Here is a 24,548-nt window from a genome sequence, read left to right on the forward strand (position 1 = left end):
TGTGAGTGGGCTGACTATGGAGACCTTATTTATAGGATGGTCTGTTAGATTTGGAACCTTTTTAATGGATTTCCTGTCCACTAGCTGGACATCTTAGTGTTCTAGATAGACTTTACTAAAGGTCACTTCAGGTCAATGAATTTTGGCACATAATGCTCTGTAATCTATCCCCCTTCTTTCTTCCACAAAGCTATCTGCTCGTCAATTATTATGAGATGCAATACAAAATCTCTCAAAAGCTCAAACAGAATCATTCAATGTGTAAAGTATCGGCGCTGCTTGTCTTTTTGTTTTTATTCGTGACTAAGGCTGGGTACCGCAATTCAATATGTTGGGAAGAAACTGAATATAAAAAGGCGTCATAGCCTAAATGAAAAGTGACAGTGCATTAAAAGGTGCAGAAGTGTGTTGTCTGTAGAGGATGTGTACTTCTTTTCACTTCAATCAACAAAGTGTAATTTGACCAGGAGCAGCTAAACCTTTGCATATGACTGTAACATTAATGTATGACAATGACACAAGACATTTCAGACCAATTATAATGGTCCAGTGTTCATATGATGTGAAGGCAATACAAAGCAAATGAAAACTAATTTTTATTTGAGTAAAGATATAAAACATACTCCTTTTTCGAGTATATCTCTTTGTCTTGATGATGAAATCCTATATGTGATTTGTATGTGACAAGTTAATACTTGCAATAAAAACAGATTTCACCCTACAACAGAATTATCCCTATAAATCAGTTTTCTCTGCGCTTTACATCTGTCAGGAAGGTCGTGTGAAGGCACCAGTGCCCTTCAGTACAATTACAGTGTTTCCCAAAATATGAACTTATTTGGAAAACTTCTGTCTCAAGGCTTTTCTAGCCTCTAACCTTGATTAGATCAAAAAGCTATAATTAGAGTTGGATATCGGGACTCCAAAAGGAAAAGGATGATAAAATATTACTGACTTCTAGAAAGTATCGTTCTTTATTTGCTATTTTTCCATGAACTGAAGGTTCTTTATATATTTCAGTGAACGGAAGCAGGGACAGCTGTCCGTTGGGCAATGGAATGCATACCATGATCTGCTATCTACAAAGCCATCATTTTAGCAGAGACTTGGGCGTGTTTCCTCCTTCAAAAGGGGCAAAGCTCTGTAGATGTGAGGCGTATTGAGAGTGGGAGGGCAGGGCCGTTCAGGATCAGTGAAAAGAGTGGATGTATGTTCTTTTTTTAGCCGTGTGAAGAAATGTTGAGTTCTAGGGACCTGAAAGTGTGCGGGAAAAATATTCAAACAGATCACGTCCTATCATTCCCACCAGTGCTAGCCAATTCAGGTGTCCGTTAGCTGATGTAACAACAAAAAACAAAAAACAAATGTGCCGTGGCGATGTCCAATTGAGGGGGTCTGCGGTCAAGGGGGTGAATGCGTTCCGAATGCGTTCCAAACGTAGCACTTCATTACAGCTTCTTTAAAGCTACCATTGAATGGAAATCTGTATTTACATTGGTATAGTTCAGAGGTCGGCAACCCAAATGAGAAGAGCGATTTTGTCCTTTCAACAGAAATCGAACCACCTTGAAAGCCAATTTTATGTCCATTTTGCCATCTTGGCTGTAAATGTGTTTCAGGCTGTGCTAATGTGCTAGGGTGGGCTAAAAAATATAAACAAAAACACACTTTGCTCTGCTTTAGGCTTTAGCTCAGCTATAGCTGCTTTTCTCATCTCCAGCAGGAAACTACATTGTTAGAAATAAAGGTACCATGAGGGTACATGGTTCGTTCATCAAGGTACAAACAGTATAAACATTCCCTGAAAGGTGCGACAGCGGTTTTAAGGTCCACTTGTGTACCTTAAATAAGTTTTTCCTAGTGGAAAAGTAGATATTTGTATCTTTTTATAAACTAATGTTTTAAAACAGAACCTTTTAATAAAAAGCCTGGAGGCGAGACGAGGCGGGGTGTGTGGAGTCAGCACAACTTAGAAAATATCATTTCAGCGGATTATGGTTCAGTTGTGTTCCCTGACTAAAGGTACTGTGATGTACCCCTGAGGGTCCCACCACAGTGACAAAAAGGAGTGGACGGATGTAAAAGAAAAAATTAATTAGAGCGAATGTTTTGCAGTTCATATGCACATTTTCTTTTATTCGTGGCCACGATTGCTTAAATTGTACCCTCATTTTCGTGGGTACATTTTTGTTTATTCGTGTTCACGGTTTTCTAATTCGTTCTCTCTTTTTCTTTTAACCGTGGTCATGTTTTATTTTTAACAGAATGCAGAAAGCCCTTCGGGGCTCAGTAGGAAACTTTTCCTCAATAGTAGAATAAGTTAGTTTTTTGTAACTTGTCTCTCCACATTAGATTTTTTACGAGGCCGAAGCCAGTTTCTCACCAGCTTATTGTTCTAATTTTCCCGTTCCACCTTAAATGGTGCCCAGAATCTAACTGTAGCACCATTTAAGGTGGAACGGGAAATTAATGGACAAGAAGCCGGCAAACAAGAAGCCGGCAAACAAGAAGCGAACTTCAGCTTTGCGACTTTTTAGTGTTTGATAGTTTCGCATTGCAGATTAAACGTATCAGGAAATCAGTGCAAGTGTTTATAAATGCAAATAAGTCAGATCGCCTCCAAATCATTGATGTTCATCTTAAATCTTTCTCTTTGCTTTTCATTAGCTCCTAGCTAGGCGAGAGTTTCTGCGAGTCTAGTCGAATAAGGACAGCTACATAGAACTGACTTACTGCAGTAAAACAGACCACCTCCAAAATCTTAGACTGTTACATATCAGCTTTGACACATTTATATTTATGCACAGAGTCCTGACCTCAACCCGACAGAACACCTTTGGGATGAATTAGAGCAGAGAGTGTGAGCCAGGCCTTCTCATCCAACACCAATCTGACATCATAAATGCGCTCCTGGAAGAACGGTCAGAAATTCCCATAAACACACTCCTAACCCTTGTGGAAAGGCTTCCCAGAAGAGTTAAACCTGTTATAGCTGCAAAGGGTGGGCCGACATCATATTAAACCCTATGGATTAAGAATGGGATGTCACTCAAGTTCATATGTGTGTGAAGGCAGACGAGACAATATTTTTGGCAATATATTGTAGCTTATTTGCAGAGATTCATTTTATTTATCATTCTGTAGTCGTCGATTTATGATGCACAGTTCAGGAATTGTGGGCAGTAGTCAGTGGAACAGAGCTGGACACCTGTGTGGACCGGTGACTCAGCACAGTGATGTTTTCTGAATGGCAGGGTCAAATGCACTATTGAGTTTTGAACGTTAGTGTGTGTACGACCTACTAAGATTTAGCTTGATGAAGCAAAATGCAATGCACTCCCTCCCTAAGAGCTCACTCACCAACATAACTGAATAACTGAGTAATGCAAACAGCATGAAAGGAGTGAGGAAATTGATTCATCTCAATGCCTGCATCCTCCCCCTTTCTCCTCAGTAAGGAGGTTAGCACTGTAATGACTGGCTAGCAGAGTTTGATGGCCTGAATAAACAGTGCTGTAAGGAGGGGTCTCATATCTGGACTGTCATGTGAGGGCAGCACTATGCCAATCAGAATGTCTGGGGGAGGTCAGGAGCCTCTGCACTCCCTCAAAAAAACGTTTATTATTAAGAGGCATGCTGTGAGATCCACTCACATAGTCCGAACTAAGATAAATAGAGTGCACATAGATTCTGTTCTTACCTGAGAACAAATAGCAAATAAGAGAACATCCTCATGGGTTTTAAGGGTATGAAATACTTTTTTTCTTAGGTTGGTGAAGGCCTAATTCTTTTTTCATCTTTTTTTTTTTACATTGTTTTTATCGTTTTTTTACAGACGGGGTAATATTTGCTTCCGGAATCCCTTCTTCAGTCTACCCCGTGCCACTGGCTGCAACATAAGCCCACAGCAAGATTTTTTGCACCTTTGCTCATTGTGGCCAAAAGCATTTATTTTATTTTTTTCCAGTCCAAACAATATGTTTCTAAAATGCATCAGCCTTGTTCAAATGTTCCTTTGCAAACTTTTGATGCTGAATTTTGTAGTGAGGATGCAGGAAATTGTTCCATGAAGGTCATATTTGTACAGGCGTGGCTGCGCAGTAGAACAGTGCACCACCACTCCAGGGTCTGTAGAATCTTCCTGAAGGTCTTTTGCAATCAACCAGCGTTTCGATTTCCCTTTCAAGCAGTTCTCTCTGAACTTTTTGGTCTTATAGACCTCAACTTGACCTCTACCGTTCCTGTTAACTACCATTTCTTGATTACACAACAAAATGAGGAAATGGCTTTGATGTCTTCCTAGACGTCTCCTGCTTTGTCGGAATCAGTTATTTTAGTGCTATAAAGCTGTCTAGAGGAGCCCTTGGCTGTTGATTGCTGGCACAAGGTTTGAGGAGTCAGAGTTCGTACAAAGCTTTGCCACACCTGTTTCTAATGATGACTGTGAACAAGCCATAGCCTTTATAAGCTAATTAAGGTCTGAGGGCTCAAATCTTTTGGGGTGCCCAAACTTTTGCATGGTGCTCCTTTTCTTTTTTTCGCTGTAAAATTGCACAAAAACGATACAGTAATCTTGTTTAAAATGAGAAGAAATGATGAAGAGAATATTTTGTCTTTAACTTTTTGCCGTTTGGATCTGCCATCTTCTACTCCTTTAACTATTTACAGTGATAGTAATTTTGCAGTCATGGCAGGCGTGGGCTGGAGGTCAGGGAACCGGCCCTGTGACCGGAAGGTTGCCGGTTCGATCCCCAGCACCGACAGTCCATGACTGAGGTGTCCTTGAGCAAGACGCCTAACCCCCAACTGCTCCCCGGGTGCCGTGGATAGGGCTGCCCACCGCTCCGGGCAAGTGTGCTCACTGCCCCTTAGTGTGTGTGTGTATTCACTAGTGTGTATGTGGTGTTTCACTTCACGGATGGGTTAAATGTGGAGGTGGAATTTCCCCGTTTGTGGGATTAAAAAAGTAAAACGTATTAAATTCACTAAAGTCATCCAATAATTCAGAGTTACTAAATATTACAAAAATGAATAAAGCGACAGTTCATGGATAAAAGACTGTAAAAAAAATATAAATCAGGTCTCCTGATTGTGTGGGACCCAAACAGCATTTCGAATATGAGGACCTGAGCAAGACGTTTAAAAACGAATGCATAGTTTTCATGAGTTTCTATACACCGTCAGAAATAAAGGTGCCATGATTCGTTCATCAAAGGTGCAACAGAGGTTCTAAGGTTCCAAAGGTGTACCTTAAATAAGGTTTTTCCTAGTGGAGAAGTTTTTTTTTTTTTAATAAACTAAGGTTTTAAATCAGAACACTAAAATGAAAAGCCTGCCAACTTAGTCAGTCAGCACAACTCATCATAAAATATTTCAGTGGGTTCTGGCTCGGTCGTGTTCCCTGACTAAGGGTGCTGGGATGGGGGTCCCACCTCAGTGACAAGAAGGATGCAGGAGCTGTTTTTTTTTCTGGGAGTGTATGGTGAAGTGTAGTGGTAAAAAAGTAGGTGCTATTTTTTTTTCTTCCTATATAAGAAATCCCATGAATTTTGGTTACCTTTATGGCCACGTTAAGGGTGCCATCGCGCGGAAATTTAGTAAAATCGGTGGAGTTTCCCTTTAATATGGCTGCAACAGGTGAGAGAGAGAGAGAGAGAGAGAGAGAGAGAGAGAGAGAGAGAGAGAGAGAGAGCCTTCTTGTCGTTATCAGTTTGACGATGCCAAGGCGCAATATTATCGCTCAGTCTGTTTCTAGGTGCAGTAGCAGGGCTGTGGTGAATGACCTGAAGGGAGCAGGGAGGTGGGGGGTAGCAGGGAGGTGGGGGGAGAGAAGGCGAGCGCTCACTATGCTGGAGCTTTCCCACGGCGCGTGACTGAGGAGCTCGCCTGTATCTCCCGGTTTCAGTGGGGCTGAGCGGAGAGCGGGGTAAACATGGCTCCCAGAGCGCTGCACTTGTGCCTGCTTGTGTTTTACGCCGTTCAGCCGGGCTGTGGATTTAACATTGACGTGCGCTTCCCGGTCGTCAAGCAGGGAAAAACTCAAGGCAGCTTCTTTGGTTTCTCCGTCGCGCAACACAAGCAGACTGAAAAGGCTGAGAAGTACCTGTGAGTACCTTTCCTTCCTTTCCTTAGCCAGACGCTGCCTGGGGAGGTCGCTGAACAGGTTGGAGGTGTAATAACGCTGCACTTTCGCTGTGTGAGAATAGAGGATAGAGAGAATATGTACTTTCTTGCGTTAAACGACACTACGGTGATATTTTTTTGACTTTTCCAGCACTTGCTGGATAGCATAGCCTGTTTCCACGGTGCTCTGTGTGAGAGCTGCTCGCTTCTGAGGTAAACCGGCTGTGGGCTGTGGGTTAATGTAGGGAGGTCACTTCGCAAACGCCTGTTTAGCTCGCTGGGAGTTTGGTCTGTGGTCACTTGGAATCTTCACATGGCCTTTTGTGACTTTCCACCTTGAGCCTCAGGTGAACACCGTGTCTTACACTGGAAAACCAACTGTCCTCCTGCCCAGTGACTGACCTGCTTTTCTTTTTCAGTTTTTACTGACTCATTTCCCCAAGGAGATCCAACCCATGTTGCTTTTTTTATTAATTGCATACTTAAATTATAATTATGTAATATAATTCTGCTGCTGAGATCAGAGGTGGACGAAGTTCACAAATCATGGACTTGAGTTAAAGTGGAGACCCCTGAGGTAAAATATTCCTCCAGTAAAAGTAGAAGTTCCTCCCTTTAGACCTCCACTTGAGTAAAAGTACTAAAGTATTTCCCTTCAAATGTACTTAAGTATAAAGTAAAAGTACTAAAAGAGTAATTCTGGCTCTGATCTGGTCCTGTTATCATTTTTATAACCAGACTGGCTTCATGAACTCATTTCAGGTGAAAGTCCTCCAGCGTCTCTCTTGGTAAACCAGTCTTTTAATAGAACGTCATTAATTAGTGACGCTGACGTCTATTAAAATGATCAGAAGCACAAAACACTGAAGGTAAACAGTTTCCATCAGGGAGAACCGAGTGGCTCTGAAATCACTTTTTACACACGAGCAAAGTTTCAGTTTCAGATGACTTTGTAAATTAGTTACAAGCTGAATAAAAACTGGCTTTAAACTCAGGATCACAGATGAGCTCCTTTACTATGTTGATCTGTAGGCGTCTGTTCATAAACATAAACCAGCCCAAACTCATTTACTATAAAATGAAAGTGTTTGTATGAATTCAGAAAAAAAGAAACGCGTCAGTCTCGACTGCATATGTGGACATATTTCTATATTGTGGTGTTTTTACAGGTTAGGTTAGTTCATCATTGGTGCTCTGGCTTTGAGCTTCTTTTGTTTTGCCATGTTACGTTTTTATACACACAGAAACCAAAAGGAACGACAGATTTCTCAAAATGTAGGAGGAAAAAGTCGGATATTAGACTCTGAAATGTAGTGGAGTGAAAGGAAAAAGTCGCCCGAAATGGAGAAACTTCAGTACAGATACAGAAAAAAAAACTACTTAAGTACAGTAACGAATTACATTTACTGAGTTACTGTCCACCACTGTCTGAGATACATTTTAGCGAGTTGTGTATGAGTGTTACTGTCAGCGTTTCAGGAGAAGCTGTTCACAGTGTAATGCGAATGCAGGCACAAGCAGTAGCTGACAGAAAGCTGGAATGCTGCTCTCAGGCTGAGATATAGCCTCAGGGCACAAAACAGCAAATGTAACTGTGGGTGAATGCAGGTGAAATGAGATAGTATGGGGCCACATCCCAAAGAAGGCCTGAGCCCAGGGACATATTATTAATTGGTGTGAATATTCGGAGTGGGACGCTTGCAAAATGTTACTCTACATGCAGACCACCTGACCTTTTTGTTAGAGATGGCGCACAGGTCTACAAAACAGATCGAGTAGATCCTGAGAGTCATAGGTTAACATGTGCCCTGTTTAAATCACTGCTGACGTTTAACCTCTAGCTCATTTTTAAGCTGCAGAATATTGCACATTTGTGATTTCAGCAGTTGTAAAGTTTGAGACAGTGTAAAGAGAAGTGATGAAGAGAGTTGGCTTGCATGTGAATTGTGTGTATGCCTTTAAATGTATATATTTAAACTTCGCCGTTGATTTGACGTCATATACGGTATATCGACCCTGCAGGTATGTGGCCAAGCTGGAAAGATTCTGTTCAAGAATTTTCAACACTGTAAGCTTCTTTGTGTTGTGGGATGGTTGGGAGTTCTCAAAGCACCCCAAAACCCCCACCATGGTCCTCTGCCCTTATTTGGTATTTCCTGTTCAACTGAAATGAAGCTATCATCATGCAGCATCGGCAGCCAGTGAGGGCACTTCAAAGGACAGTGGTATTTAATGAGACCCACAGTTTTCTCGTTGGCGTTGCTTTAAACGTAATCTGTACGGTGCCGATTTCAGCTGAAAAGACATCAGCTGTTTCAGAATGAACAGCGAGTGAACTATGCTGCTTCAGAGTGATTTTTGGGGTGGTGCTTCATGTTGTGTTTTCTTTGTAACATGTAGAGGGGGTAATGTCTATGGCCCATCTCTCCCAGCCATCCAGGGGGCACATGGGGAACACTAGTAAGGCACACCCCCAAAAAGAGACCTTGGAGAGGAGCGTTTGCAAGTGCCTGGATGCAAATAGTAAGATGGAAGGGAACCTAGCTACCTTCATTTGAACAGACTGGCCCTGAAGCAGGACCTTGTAAGGTGCTTTACACACCAGTAAATTGGCTGCATGCATTATCTCAAGTGTTGACTCATAAATAGTGCCGTCTGCCTCTCATACAGCATTTGACACAGGCTATAAAACATCACCAGCGCACCAAGTGATCTTTGAAATGTGAATGATTTTGGTTTTCAAGTGATGAGGAGTGTTGTTGCTGCCGAGAGCCTGTTGTTGTAGAATACTTTATTCAAGCCTACCAGCACCCAGTATTCCAGTATCCTTCCAGTATCAAGAGAGTATCCAGACATCTGAAAGGTGTGCCTGTTCTTTTTTTTTGTCAGATATTCAGTAAAAACTTGATGCTTTGTCTGTACATTATAGCCTGGACTGCTTTTGAGTGAGGCACTGTACAGGACAGCCAGTCAAAACAGCAGTCATTTACATATCTCAGTGTTAAAGCTGCAGAATTAAAAACAGCAAGTTTATTTTTAGGCAAGAAAGAGATGTTGGAAAATGGGTGACCTCGAATGAATTGTGACAGTTCTTGAGACTGTTTCTTAGTGGACGTTTGGGGCAGAAGAAAACTAAAATAAAAGGAAAATGTAGAGTATGACACCTTTTAGCAGTTAAAGAAACAGGAGGGCTTTTTCCTGTTGATTTCATTGGAAAGCTAATATCCTGTTTGCAGATATGTGCAACCTTGTGGAATAATTTCAATTTGAGTTCATGAAACAGCAGTTTCTTCTTGCTAAATAGACCCTCTTGGCCTGTTGAGGACACTGTCCAGACACTGCTCTTCCTGCTGCATATCCTGGGAGACTGGAATGCACTAGCTCATGTTGCTCCAGTGTTAACAGAGGGATCTTATTTTCTGTCACCCAGTATTACAGCAAACTCCAGTGTCTCCACTGCCTCACTGCAGAGACAGGAGACCCAGCCTGCTAGTGTTTAGCCAGTATTTGAGAAGCTCCAGTATTACAGAGTTCGTTTGTCGTCTAGTTCCAGTCTGCACACGGCTGGTTTTGGAGCAGTGAGTAGAAGTGCAAGAGTAACGTAAATATGGCAAAGGATAAATACTGTAACTGTCATTGCTACAAAAATGTTGTAGTAATAGTTATTTTTCCTGTATGCAAAAGGTTAAATATGAAAAGACATGTACACAATGTGTCCTTCTACATGGGTATTTGTGAACATAAATTAGGGCTTTTTTTTGCTTTTTTTACGTTGTAATTTTGGAACGGTCCTGTCAATCTCCCAATTTCTGTTCAGTTAAGACTGTGAAAGAGTTCGCATGAAAAGTGTGTGTAAATCTTCACATGCATATTGTGTGTGAATGCTCAGTTTTCAGAGTGTGTTCAGCCACTTCCTCATGAAGATTGTGTAAAGATCAGTGGGTTGTCAGTGGGTTGTGGCCATGAAAGTTAGTGTGAAGCATGGCCTCCCACTAATTTACTGACTTTTTAAAAAATGTTAAAACGCTAAAAAAGGAACAGAATGAAAAAAGCAACCAATTGGTAAAAATGAAAATATAAAAATGAAAAAATAAACTAATGGCATAATCGATCCAACCCAGTCAACCGTGTGTTACTGTGCAGTTTCGATTTAATATCGGTTATTGTTTGCAGGCTATTTACAACTGGTTTAAAACTTAGCTGGTCATGCTTGGACAGCAGTTGGAGCATGCAGCTGGACAGTTTTATGGACATACTAGCAGTACTCAAGGTGCACTCAGAAAAGTGTACTGTGGTGTAATTTATCACGTTAACAGTAACACGTCGTCATTTTGCCTACCCCTACTCTTTAAACCCAGATACTGCTAGGAAACTAACCCTCCTCCCCTGAAAACACTACACACACACACACACACACACACACACATTCCTCCTTATTCCCAATATCATGCACCTTCCCTATCTTGTTTTGTGTCTGTGGAGGGTCTCCAGGTCCTTTGTATGTTCTTTTGACTGGTAGAGCACCGTAGGGCTGTTCTCTGGCCTCTCATTGGCTCTTTCAGGCCCTTAACCCTGAGGAATGTGGGGAATGCTTCATCCTTGCTTGCTCAGAGGACCTGCCAGGTTACAGGTTGAGACAGGACTGGGAGAAAGAGCTTGGGAACCTGCTGCCTCACAAACATCATGAGCCCTGAAGGATTAGTGCCTCCACACACACACACACACACACACACACACACACATGCACACACTGGACTCGATCTCACACAGTCACCTTTGCTTCCAATAGAGTTTATTAAGGGCAGCAATTTGCTGGTGAAGTGAGCGCACATCAACGGCCTGATTCCTCTGCATTCAAGCATTTAATTAAACTTGAGAATGGTGTTGCTGAGCCAGCCACCAGCTGGCTGAACACTGTGGCACCGTGGCTCAAAGCCATGAGCTGAGTTACTCAGCTTTTTCATTTGAAGGGGCTTTTCTTCACTGTCTCCATTCCAGCTAGCATTATTGGCACTACTGTTTCAAGCGCTGTATTGTCAAAAAAATACTTACAATAATAACATTGTCTGGAATGAATGAAAAGTAGCACTGGAGGTGGTACCAAACCAGTAGCTTGGTATACAGCACTGTGTGAAAGTTCTAGGCATCTAAGCATATTTTTAAATAATTGACCTCAGCAGTGAGTTTATCACAATATACATTAGAATAAAGTCATATTCATAATTCAAATAAACATTAAAATAATAAAAAGTAACACAAATTTCTTGGGTCCATATTTTTCCTTGACGCCTTCACAGCCGCCACAGAGACTCGTTAATATCATCAATTACATCATGAGCTCAATTTACTGAGCACTGATTGGTCAAACCAGGAGCTGCTTTTTAACTACATATAATACTGGGCTTCCTCAAGGAGAGGCTTGGAAATGGTTAAACAAACAAACTAACATCCAGAAAATCACTCTTCATTATTTATATGATTATTATGGAAGTAGCTGTAGTGCGAATCTAAAGAAGCGAGGGCCTACAATTGGAGTAAGGGGGTGGGTCTGTACGTGGACCAGCATCCCTGTCTTTCCCTCCTCCTGCTTGTCTATGCATCCCTCATGAGAAACTGGCCATATGCAACATGAGATATAAAGAATGCTTTTACTGCAGCGCTACAGATGGTGGTTCTGTTTAAGAAGGTTAGAAGTGCAAGAAAGTACTTCCTGGCAGCTAAACAACTTTTATCCGTTAATTACAGTTTAGACCCATTAGTCACTCACATTCCTCAAACATTTTAACTCCCTCAAACAAAACATTTCCCCATCGCATAAATAATTATTATCTTCTCCTTCTGTTTTTAACTGTTCACCCCCCGTATTTCTCATCAACTCCCACTGGTCCACTCTTCTGAGTGGCTCTTAAAACCAGACGCCAGTATGCGTCCTACCGATTAATTGAATTATGCTATATTTAAAGAAGAGTTGTTAAAAAGGACTTCAAATGTTATGTCTAAAGGTATAAACATGTAATAATGTATCTAGAGTAGAAATACTGGATGTCCAGCTTGAATCTTCAGACTTGGCAACTCTCCAACATGCTTTTTTTTCCCATGCTCTAGTGATAGTCGTTGATTCAGGTTCAGGTGTGTGCTATTCAAAGCAAATCCTGCATTCCATGATGGCACATGGTTTCGAGTGACATGCTGGTCGACATGAGTCTCGGGTCTTCATAAGCTGCATTTGATGCCTAAACACAGATTAGAGTAAAGCACCAACATTCCAGTACAGTCATTCCTCTGACACTAAGATGACTTCAGATGGCTTCCTATGTCACCGACTTGAACACAGAAAAGCAAGTAGAAGACTTCAGGGACTCTCTGACTTTTTGCTGGAGCGGGAAATCTGTCCTGAAGCCAAACTCGCTTCACAGTGGCTTCAGCCACTTATTTAACACTTAAGCCCTTTTCACTGCCCAAATTGGCAATAAATCCAGTCTGATCTAATGAATAAGTTATTCGGAGTAAGCCTGTGATGCTTTTACAGGGTCACCATCAATCCTAAACTTCCTCCCAATTTTACTACTCAGCTCTGCTGAGTAAATAGTTTTTTCACTGTGACGTAATACCCTAATAAACTAGAATGCAATAGAATACATCTTGTTCTTAAAACTTAATATTATTATAAAAACTAGATTTTTGCCCCATATAATTCTACAAAACTTGTGTGAGCCAATTGGGTGAAATACAAGGCCAAGTAACTTGATTATACTTGCACAGTTGTACTGGAAGCTTTATGAACAATGCCTAAGTTGAGGTCTAAGATATTTTGGCCATTATGAGCTGCAGGGGAATATTACTGTGTCCTCATTGAGCTCAGCAGGGAATGGCCTTCTCCTCCTCTCCAGCAGATTAGCTGAAAGTTCCTGGATGAGAAGCAGATAAGAGGCCTCAGGCGTGACTGGATATGGCCGCCTTGGGATTAGTGTGTATTCTTTCTGTACCCTGTTTTTCAGTGCGAAGCCAGCATGATACAAGAAGGCTGCCTTTCAGCAGGATATGAATGAGATGACCCCAGAGTCCCCTTTCACACTAAACGCTAATGTTTTGTCAACATGGCATATCATAAAAAATTGGTGGTGTGCCCCCCTGTGTATTTATTTGTATGTATCTGCTGGAGTATAGTGATGTGAAGACCACTCATGAGTGTATTAAAGAGGTTCGATCTTTTTCAGTTTTATTTGTTCATATATAATAGTGTATTGCAGTGAATAAGTTGCATGAATGTATTTTAGTGCAGGTCTTCGGTTTTCTTTTCGCATAGTCCTCTCCGCTGGTGGGTAATCTCACAATATGGTATCGTATTTGTGACAAAGATATTGACCAACTTTCACAAACTAGAATATTAAGTAGTTAGTTATGGCCCTTTTTTACGACATTTGAATGAGGCAGCTGACTTTTTCATTATATGAATATTTCTTGAAGAATAGACTCATAGAAATTGTCCAGAATGACTTTGTTACTTACATAATTTGCATAAAGTTAAGAACATTTTTTCCAGGCTCCCCAGTGGCACGGCTAACTAAACGTTGGCCCTGTTATCATCCTAACTGAGAGCTGCTCAGACTGAGGTTCTGTTGAGATATTGACAACATTTTGCTGAACCTTTGCTCAGTGGAATGGAAGATTATCACATTTTAGAAGACACCAAATAGTGAGAAATCATTGAGGACAAGCATCAGATTTTTTAGTTTATTTGTGCTTTAATACAGTTGACACGTTGTAGATGCATTTATTTTTAAAGATTGTGTTTTAGGCTATGGATGATGAACGCCATACTCAATCATGCTGTTTACAATGCCTGTAATTAGAGGTGTGCTCTATATAGCTGTTTGGCTTTATGGATGATGATTGAAGTATTAAAGTAGAGGCCTCTCTTGCTAATAGCAGCTGGTGCCCAACTGACGGGATGCTTGTCTTCCACTAACAGCGATGCCTTTATACACACACATATACACACACACACACACACACACACACACACAGTGCAAGTACACTACAATCTGCAGTGTTTCTCATGTGGATCTACTGTTATTATAGATGATAAAATGCAAAATGTAAGTCATTTTACTGATTTTTCTTCGTCTGATTGGAGATTGCCTTTACACTCACTATTGACATGTACACATTTGCCAGAGTGTGTAGGTATATGAAAATTGTTCAGATCAAATAGCGTTTCATTTAATGTATTTTAATATGCTTGAAGTCAAGATGTTTTAAACCCTTGCCAGTAATAACAAAAACATAATATAATTTGTTATTAATTATTTCTCACTTGCACACTTTCAGTAATAAAGGTACGAAACTGTCACTGCATCAGTACCCCTCTTATCGCTGGGGTGGTAGCCTCAAGGGTACATCTCAGTACCTTTACTCAGGGAATATAATTGTACCATAATCCATTGAAATTAGATTTTCTAAATTGTATTAACTCCACACCCCCATCTCATCTCCGATCTATTGGTACACAGTGCCTTTATTTCTAATAGTGTAATTCATTGAAACAGGCTTATTGAACTCGTAGCTCAACTTGTAAATTTTATCTGAATGTACAGATTCTAAAAGTTCAGCTCATACCACATTTTGTTGTGTGTGTAGTCTTTTAGCATATACCATCCTTTAGATTTTCCCATCTTTGACATTTTTTGATGTTGATGCATGAAATTTGATAAAATTTTGATAGAATTCAATAGAATGAAATTTGAATGTTAAGTTTATTTTTAATGTAACTAACTACTGTGTATGTAATTAATTATGTTGGTTGTGGTTGGTTAGTGTAATGGTTAACACCTTTGCCTTATACACTGTAGACTGGGGTTCAATCCCCACCTGGGTAAGCACCCTACACTATACCAATAAGAGTCCTTGGGCAAGACTCCTAACACCACCTTGGCCTACCTGTGTAAAATGATCAAATTATAAGTCACTCTGGATGAGAGCGTCAGCAAAACGCCATAAATGTAAAAATTATGTAATTATATGCAAATATAGCATTACAAAATAACAGTAATAATGATGTCTAAGGATCGATTCAATTCCTTTTTTTTTATTTTACAGTAGGTTTCTTCTTAAATGAGCAGTCATGTTATTGTTATTAGTTTAGTGGTAGTAGAGTAGTTTAGTGTGATATGACCAGAATTCTTTACTCTCGGGTTTCTTTTGCATACTCATAGTACTACTGTAGTACTACTGAAGTACTACTGACTTATGACAACATTACTTCACATTTATGGCCATGACATGTAACCTACTAGCTTGCAGCAGGTGATTTTTTTTAGATAAGGGGTAAAAACGTGCCTCACCAGTCATGTTTTGCTTGCGTGAAATCTGCCGCTTTTAGACTGAGTGGTTTTTCAGTAACCGCTCTATTAATTTCACAGCCTAACGAGGATGCTGTGGGTTTGTAGGTTTGCTTACAGTGTTCATGTTTTGCAGGAGTGTTTTACATACCTACTAGAAAATCAGCCACGGGAAAAAATCTTCTGTCTGGTAAATTAAAAACAAAATCGAAAGGATTTGTAATAAATATTAGTAAAACTTTAAAGGGGAACTCCACTGATTGTGCACAATTACTTAATCATTAAGTATCTATTCAGATGTAAACAAAACCATTCAGAGTGGTTTGCACCTATCAAAGTCAGAATCAAAGTTCAGAGTCAAAATCGTTCACTATTATAGTGCTAGGAACCAGACATCCGTACATCTCCACTACAACAAGTGAACTTACGTGTCTTATAAGGTTTTATATGTCATGCTGAAAATAGTGCTAATTTTTTTAAAAATATGTTTTGGGTGCTATTTTTCTTTACAACACCCTGCATGTACCTCTCCGCCCTGCCCTTGTTTGGGTTGGCGGCATTGCGTCACACGGTGTCAGCAAAAATCATAGCATGTATGAGTAACTTACTCATCAGAGGAACTGCGATAGATCACACTTGCACCTCACTGTTCTGGCCTATAAACTGCTGAGTAGAGTAGCAAGTAGTTATTGTTGACACGGCCAGTTTCCATTCACCTTGGGTTCTTCTGTTTCGGCATCAGCGAGTCCAGTCTCTCTCTCTCTCTCTCTCTCTCTCTCTCTCTCTCTCTCTCTCTCTCTCTCTCTCTCTCTCTCTCCCTTGTTCGCTCTCTCCTCTTCAAACCACTGCAAGTCTTTTGTCTATTCTGGTTCAAATCGATTTGGCTCTACAACAAACAAATGTACTGGTAAATACTTTCTGTACTGTTTGTCACTGACTGGGTGAATGCAGCTGCTGTACAAACCTTTTCTGAATCTTTTCTATTTCCATAGTTCCAGTGTTGCTTGTCATTGTTACCTGTTTAGTGATTGTGCCGCCCAAGGATCTGATGTGTCAAAGGGAATGTGAATTTGAGGGGGGGGGATACTACAGGCTAATAACTACAAAAGCATGTTAGCTTGCTCACATTGATCTCAGTTGAGTCTGCAGTTTTGACAGGGAGCCTGGTGTAATAGTTTATAGGCCAAAACTAGTTTTAGATCAAAACTTTATAATAAAACTATCACATAACAATCTCTCAAGTATCAAGCAACCTATTAATAACCACTTTGTGCAATGACTTAACGGGATATAGCTTTTAGAGCCATTAAATGCTTCAGACGTTGGTTCCTAGCACTAAAACGATGTACAATTCTGACTGTAAATTTCTCTAGAAAGGCGCAAACCATCAGTGGTTTGCAAATCAGTGGAGTTCAACTTTTGAGCCATACGTGTAAAAAAAACATTAAGTGGAAGAGATTATGGAGAGGTGGAGGTTTGCACTGGAGAGGAGAGACCAGACAGAATACATGTGTGTGAAGGAGAGGGAGGCAGGTGGAAAGGTGAAGATGTAAGGAGTAGAGGTCGTAAAGGTGGATGACTTCAAATATCTTGGGTCAACCATCCAGAGCAATGGACAGTGTAGAAAAGAGGTGAAGAAGAGGGTGCAGGCAGGATGGAGTGGGTGGAGACGGATGTCAGGGCTGGTGTGTGACAGAAGGACAGCAGCAAGAGTGAAAGGGAAGGTTTACAAGACAGTAGTGCGTCCTGCTATGATGTTTGGTTTGGAGACTGTGGCTCTGTCTAAAAGACAGGAGGCTGAGCTGGAGGTGGTGGAGATGAAGATGCTGAGATTTTCGTTGGGAGTGACGAGGCTGGACAAGATTAGAAATGAGCAGATCAGAGGGACAGTGAAGGTGGAGCAGTTTGGAGATAAAGCCAGAGAGGCCAGGTTGAGATGGTTTGGACATGTGTTGAAGAGGAATAGTGGATATATTGGTCAAAGAATGTTGGAGATGGAGCTGCCAGGTAGAAGGAGAAGAGGTAGACCTCAGAGAAGGTTTATGGATGTAGTAAAGGTGGACATGGAGATGGTTGGTGTGAAAGTAGAGGAGGCAGTGGAAGTAGAGCAGACCCCTAAAGGGAGCAGCCGAAAGAAGATTGCTGTCTCTAGGTCCATAAACACACACTTTCGGCTTTATAATCCTGCATCATTTTGATGAATTGGCATAGGAACCTAGTATGGAAATGCACCATAATTAAATTCTCAGTGCCCTTTACAGAGTAGCAATTGTACATAATTGTCCCATTTACTAACTGCTAATTTGATGAAGGGCTTTGTTCTCTGCTTATAATGGCAGATTCAGTATCACAACTGAATGTTTGGAGTATATTCATTCACCTGTTTACAGTATACTGAGAAGTAATCAGGTCTAAAAGTGAACCACTGAGTAGTTTCTTCACTGAGCAGTGTATCAATTGATGTATCCATTGATGTTCTCATGCGCCGTCTCACAAGTGTTTTTGTTTGTGACTCAAGGCTGCCTTTTATTTCTTAAAGGTAAAGGAGATGTTCTGTCTAGTCAGCTGTGTGCACTGCTTGATATCAGTTTGGCTGGATCTGAGGGTTCATCTCACTGATCTGAGGACTGTTGTTCCCTTACGATCTCTCCTCTAGATGAACACGTTTTAGCCACCATATCCGAACCCAAATCAGGGCATGGCAAGGTTTCTTTTTACTTACATCACAGGACACCGGCTTATCTGGCTGGCTTGTGTCACGCTTTCTATCAGCACGTTGCTGTTTAGACTGGTGTGTGTGTGTGTGTGTGTGTGTGTGTGTGGTGTCTCAATCTATGATTGGGCCATAGATAGCAGGCCAGTTTTGGGCAGGTTTGAAGAGTTTTATGACGCACATCTACCATATAGATGCAGTTTGTAGGGACCACCACTGACCAAATATTAGTTGGGAGGTGTAATATGAGGTGGGTCATTCTCAGCACAGCTCAGACATGGTAGTGCCATGCTAATAGCCCTCTGCCTGTGTGCTTGTCTGCTAGTTTATCCAGTAATTGAAAACTTAAGTTAGCTTGAGTATTGATATTTTTTTTTATCCTCCATATAAATCAAGCAGAGAAGTAATTTCGTCTGTGCTTTGGTGGGTAAATTTCAGGTAAAAAATTGTATGCTGTTTGCAAAGGAGCTTCACATTTTGTGTGCTGACACAACTTACCACTCTGAAATAAGCAAATAATGGGTAGGAAGCAACAAGAAAAAAAAACAAACCAACCAAACATGCAAACCGTGATTAGGTTTTTTAACGGAAATTAACCGCTTAAAAGTGCAAATTAATGCAAGTGTGCTTGGTGATTAGTTCTGTGAGTTTTATATAATTATGTGTGTGTGTATATATATATATATATATATATATATATATATATATATATATATATATATATATATATATATATATACTGATATGCGTAAGTAATATTTTCATAGTATTGTGTTTGTAAGGCCAGGGAGCGAGGGGACGGACACATACACTGAGATAACCGACTTTTATTGAGGGCAAATCCAGGGTCGTGCTCATGACAGTCCAGATTCATAAAGCCAACACGGATCAAATTAGGGACAGACTTGTCAAAATACACTTCGAAACACAAACCCAAATACTTTCAACAGAACACACAAACATACTATCAAACATATCAAACATGCATCCAAACAAAGACCTGCACACAGGGTAAAACACAGGGCTTTAATACATGAGGGTAAACGAGGGACAGGCGGAAACACAGGTGGGAACCATCAGGGGCGGAGTCACTAAACAAGGGGGCAGGACTGAAAACCAAAACAAAGAAGCACATGGAGGACTGGGAGGGGGCAATCGTGACAGTACACCCCAACCCACCACCCCCCACCCACCCAAAAGGCACACAAAACAAAAAACAACAGAACAAAACCAAACACAGACACAAGGGACCAAAAGAGGACAGAACACAGAACACGAGGAACAGCGGACGGAAAAGGCACATGAAACAGGGCAGGCACAGGACACGGAACCAGACCAGAAGGCACAGGAACACAAGCAGGAACATGTACAGAAGCCAAAACAGGCACAGGACACGGAACCACAGCAGCCAAAGGCACAGGCGAGGAATCAGAAACGGGAGCAGAGATCAAAGGCACAGAAGCAGGGAAACAAGAATGCGGAACAGAAGACAAGGGCACAGACACAGAAACAGGAGACACAGTATCAGACACAAGAACAGAAGACACACGAGCAGACAGAGGACGAAAAATGGGCCAGGAGGGAGGACAAGGAGGCACAACACAAGAACCACACCGAATGAGGGATGCCCGGTGGCACAACAGAATGAGGGAAACAAGAGCGTAAGACAGACCACGCAAACGACAGGGGAACAGAAACCAAAACAGACACAGGCACGGAAACGGACACACAGACAGACACCGGGACAGAAACAAAAGGAGGTACAGGAACAAAAACCACACCAGGAACAGAGGAGGGCAAAAAAGAAGGGACAGAAAAAACAGGGGCCACAGAAGCAGAAACAGGAGCCCCACAGGGAGCAGACACAGGAGAAACAGAGGCCCACAGGGAACAGCAGACACAGGAGGAACAAAAGGCCTACGGGGAGCAAATACAGGAGAAACAGGAGGCCCATGGAGAGCAACAGACATAGGCAAGGGCGGGACGGGCGAGAACAAAGGAACTGCGACATCCACGGAGACAGGCAGCGGGTACCGTCCACAGGAATTGGCGTGCCGCGGGTCACGGCCACAGGATCAGGAACTCGGGCAGCGTCCAAAATGCCAGGAGCAGACTGCTGCACCAACCTGGATGAACGCACAGACACAAGACCCTCTCAGGCGCTCACTCGAGCTAAGGGAAGCTTGCAGTGGCGCTTGAGAATGAGCTGAGTACCACAGTAAGGGTTATCTGCAGGTTCCTTCTGTCTGACCACGTCTTGCCAGCGTTGCTCAAGATGGGCAGATCCAAGGCACTTACCTGAACTCTCATTGTCCAAATTGAAGACAGGATGGTCCTTCGCCTTCCTATGGGACCGACAAGACACTTTTGTCCCCTCAGCGCCTGGGGATTTGCTCTCACTGGCAGGGCGGCGTTGGGACACAGGTAACTCGGGCTGCGTAGAGACAGGAACAGCCACATCCCAGTATGTCGCTTACTCGCTGCATCCATTGGCGGCAGGTCTTTATGTAACGTGGAGCAGGGACAGGACTGGGAAGTAAACACAACAGGAGCACATGGACAGGACTAGGAAGGGCCAAACGTGACAGTGTTGGTTAATAGTGTACTGCGTTAAATTAATATTGACATTTTAACACAAGACTTTCAGCCCAGATTTAGGTTCTTTCCTTGTAGAGTATATGGGGAAATTATGTATATTCACAGTGTAGATGGATACACACATGTTGGGGTGGAGTCCCAAAAAAGGCTCAGTATGCCCACCCATCCACCACCACACCACTGCTTATAGGCGGGTGTTTGTTCTTCATTGCAATGTCCGATATCACTGCAGTTATAGATATGCCAGTAACATATGTCAGTTTCAGTGCATGCAGCTAAACACCATATCTGTCAGTACCCATGAATGTCATGATTAGAAATGCGAAAGCTGAAAGCAGGGCCCTTAGAATCATCCTAACTCCAACCATATAGCCTCCCTGGCTATGTGTGTGTGGCCTGTTAATTATAATTGACACTTCTGAAAGAGACCCCCACCAAAAAGCCAGAGCGTAACTCAGTAATTCAGACACAGCATGTACACATCTATCTGCAAGCATTTACAATGTCCATGAGAACACTGCTTTTGCCAGTTTCTGGTTACATTACTTTGTAGTTTAATTATTAATTGTTGTGCTATCCATGTCCTGTTTCCACTGACAGAACTGCTAGTCATCCTTAATTTGAGTTGAAATGGCTCTTGCCCTTCACCACTGCACCTCCAACACCACCACCCCAGCCCTCCATAGTCCAAGAGCACAGTTTGTGCGCGCTGTGCCAAGCGACTCTTACCCCTACAGGTGTTAACCAGAGTTACCCCTGACTTCAACCTGCTTCGTACAAGTTTTACCAAAACAGCTTGCAATGCAATGGACATTTATTGTACTGTGCATTCCCCAGCTAATTCAGAGAAATGGTCTTTTCATGCATATTTGCGTTGCTTTGGTTTTCAGTCAGGTAAAGAGTCAGTGTTTCCATAACAAACAGTTGCACTGGAGGCACTTGTCTTATGTCTGATGGTGAACGAGGTCAACCTTGTCCACAGCCACTTCCATCCACTCCGCTCATAGCTGGATTATGCCCGGTTTTTCAGTTTTAGTCTTGGCTTTGGTTTTGTTTACCATATCCACAAAGCATTCTATGTCTCTGAGCAAAGTCCATTGTGTTTTCTGGTCCTACCTGCTGGCTGGTGATACATTAAAGCCGTTTTGAAGATAAAAGTTAACTAAAGATCCTTAGTAGCTTGAGAAACAATTACCGACAGAAGTGGCTGCTGATCTGTGCAGTTTTCTGTCTGTTCAGAATAACTGAAACTGACTGAGCAAAAGGTTCATTTGTTGTTTTGTTACCTGGTAGCAACCTTGTTCTGTCAGTAACTGCACACTGAAATAGATACTGATATTACAAATGATGACAGCTCTATTCAGAAGCCAAACAGACAAGGACGGCCAACCTCTGGAGTCCGTCTTTCTCACACATACATATCCATGCACTCCCTAGTTTCAGAGTAGCCATAGTTCTGCTCACATCTCTCAGAGTTTCAGGCACAGTGTAAGGAAAACCTGTGGAATCTCCTATAAGGCATCTTCGGACTGACCATGAGAGCTGAGCCTCTCACCTTCTTCCAAATGCCCTGTTCCTACTATTTTCAGAATTATTGGTCTTTACTGCCCGCTCAGTCAAGGTAATTGGTAATGCAAATAAGCAGTTGTCTGTGTTTTATAAGATACCAGCTTAGCTGGATTATTTCAGCATAATATGGTCAAAGAAACATTTGTAATCTCTGTGGCCCAAATCAAGCCTCCTACCTTAAATGTGTGGCTTATTATTATGTAAAATGGATGAAATGTTTGATATTTTTGCAGTAATTTTGAGGGCTGTGAGTTCCCAAACTAGTGCTTAATGCTGTTGGATTTGTTTAAAACTGTTTTGCAGATTGTTAATATAAATGATATCTAGTTGTGAGCAGCCAAACTTGTTATGTAGCCCCTCCTGCCTTTGTAATTTGTACTGTTGTGTTTATTTATTTATTTGTTTATTTTATCCCACGCAAATTGGTTATAAACAATAGCTTGGTAAAATTATATTACCCGACCTTCCCAGCTAATCACGTTTCAGTAACGCTTAAGACTAACTACATAGAACTACATGACCTCTGTTCTTATTGACTTCCCTGTATTGTAATTCTTTCAAAGAGCAGTCCAATTTAAAATGTATGGACTACATTATTAATCCACTTTAAAAAACTATTTTTACTGTATTTTTTTTTTACATTAATAGCATGATTTATGAATGCTGTTGGATTTTTTTTTGAAAGAATGTGAGCCAGAGCCACAATTTCAGAGATTTTTATTATTATTTGTATCATTTTGAACAAGAAAAGACATGTAAAGAAATAAGGAAAGGAGGAAAGAAGGCCAACAAGAAAGGAACCTTGTGTATGTTATGTATAGTCATAGAAAACACTGTTGCGCACAGGAAGCTCTGGTCCTCCATGCTGAAATTGATTAAATTGTTTTTACCGTTGCCAACACGCAAGTTCATGCTGCTTGACTACTCTGGCTGCAAATTGCAAATCAGCAGCATTTACCAGGTTCTTGTGGTTACGTTTATGAAATGATCAGAGACATAAGTAGAAAATAAACTCCTTACTTATGGCTGCCTAGACTCTAAAAGCCTGCAGTGGTCCATATTGCTTTCTGGCAGTCAGGAACAGCACAACATTTAATCATTTCCCCCACGGTTTTGGCACCAGTAACTCTGCTGTCTGTTGTAATAGCACTCGATAGTACTTCATTATAAATGGCCTTTCTAAACTGCTGTACCTTGAATCTTCATGTGTAAACGTATTCGTGACTGTGACCTAACAGCCATGATGGATTAAATTGAAAGTGATGCTTTTGCAGTTTAGTTTCCATAAATAGACTGTATGCATTGACGAGAGAATGACTTGAAACAACTATTTTAATAAAAATATGATATGGCAGGTCTAAACTACTTTTTGAATCAGGTTTGCTTTCCCACCAACTCTCAGACATGTTGATCCATTTCAGAAAGCTGTGTACTTCTGCTGTTCTCCCTAAAGCACTCAAAAAGCCAGTAATGGAGTGTGTCCACCCAGTAATGGAGTGTGTCCACCCAGTAATGGAGTGTGTCCACCCAGTAATGGAGTGTGTCCACCTTTTCTTTCAGACACTATAACAGACTATCTCTCTATACAGCCACCAGGTGAATGTAGACATTTGTGTCAACATTAGAGTGGTGGTGCCAGTGTGAGTCAGGCACCCTAACCATACATCTGTGATTTGCAAGGGGGAGAGCAGTTCATTCTTAAGACAGGTCTAAGTATTAGGTATGACTGATCGTGTGACCAACACCTGCAGAATGTTCTGGGAAATGCTCTGAAATAGCTGAAATATTTTAACAATGCTCACACCGCCAAACAAGTGTTCAGCCTTATCTTTTCCAGCTAACGTCTTTACAGTTTAATCCAAAAGTTAGTAATCTGTACTGCTGTGTTATATGCGTTTACTAATGTGTTATATGCTGTTGTAGTCAGTATTGTGTCAGTGGAATGAGTTTGTACCCAGAACATTCTGTTCAGCCTATTCTAGTCCATCCCTGTATGGGTCACACCTGTCGTTTTTCATTTATAGGCTGTGCCTGGTCTTGGCATTCAGTTCAGCCTATATAAACGTGCCTGTCCACTGTTTAATGGGCTGGCCTGTAATGTCTGTGCACCTGCGCACAAGAAATGAAGATCAGTCCTCCAGGCACAAGGCCGGCCCCCTGATCTGCAGAGGGTTTGGCTTCCACATTTCTCATATTAATTATTT

General features: G+C 41.5%; 1 protein-coding gene across 2 annotated transcripts in view; it reads left to right on the forward strand.

Moving 5' to 3' along the window:
* Positions 1–5,845: 5,845 nt before the first annotated feature.
* The window catches only part of itga3b (integrin, alpha 3b), a 60,197-nt gene continuing 41,494 nt past the window's right edge, over positions 5,846–24,548 (forward strand). For both annotated transcript variants that reach the window (XR_001856552.2, XM_017682702.2), the window contains exon 1: positions 5,846–6,105. Coding sequence is in view for 1 of the 2 variants with exons in the window: in XM_017682702.2 (XP_017538191.1) it covers positions 5,933–6,105 (173 nt within the window). In the remaining variant the exon portion in view is untranslated. The remainder of the gene's footprint in view (positions 6,106–24,548) is intronic.

Source organism: Pygocentrus nattereri, chromosome 13 (genome assembly GCF_015220715.1).
Source record: "Pygocentrus nattereri isolate fPygNat1 chromosome 13, fPygNat1.pri, whole genome shotgun sequence".
NCBI classification, from domain to species: Eukaryota; Metazoa; Chordata; class Actinopteri; order Characiformes; family Serrasalmidae; genus Pygocentrus; species Pygocentrus nattereri.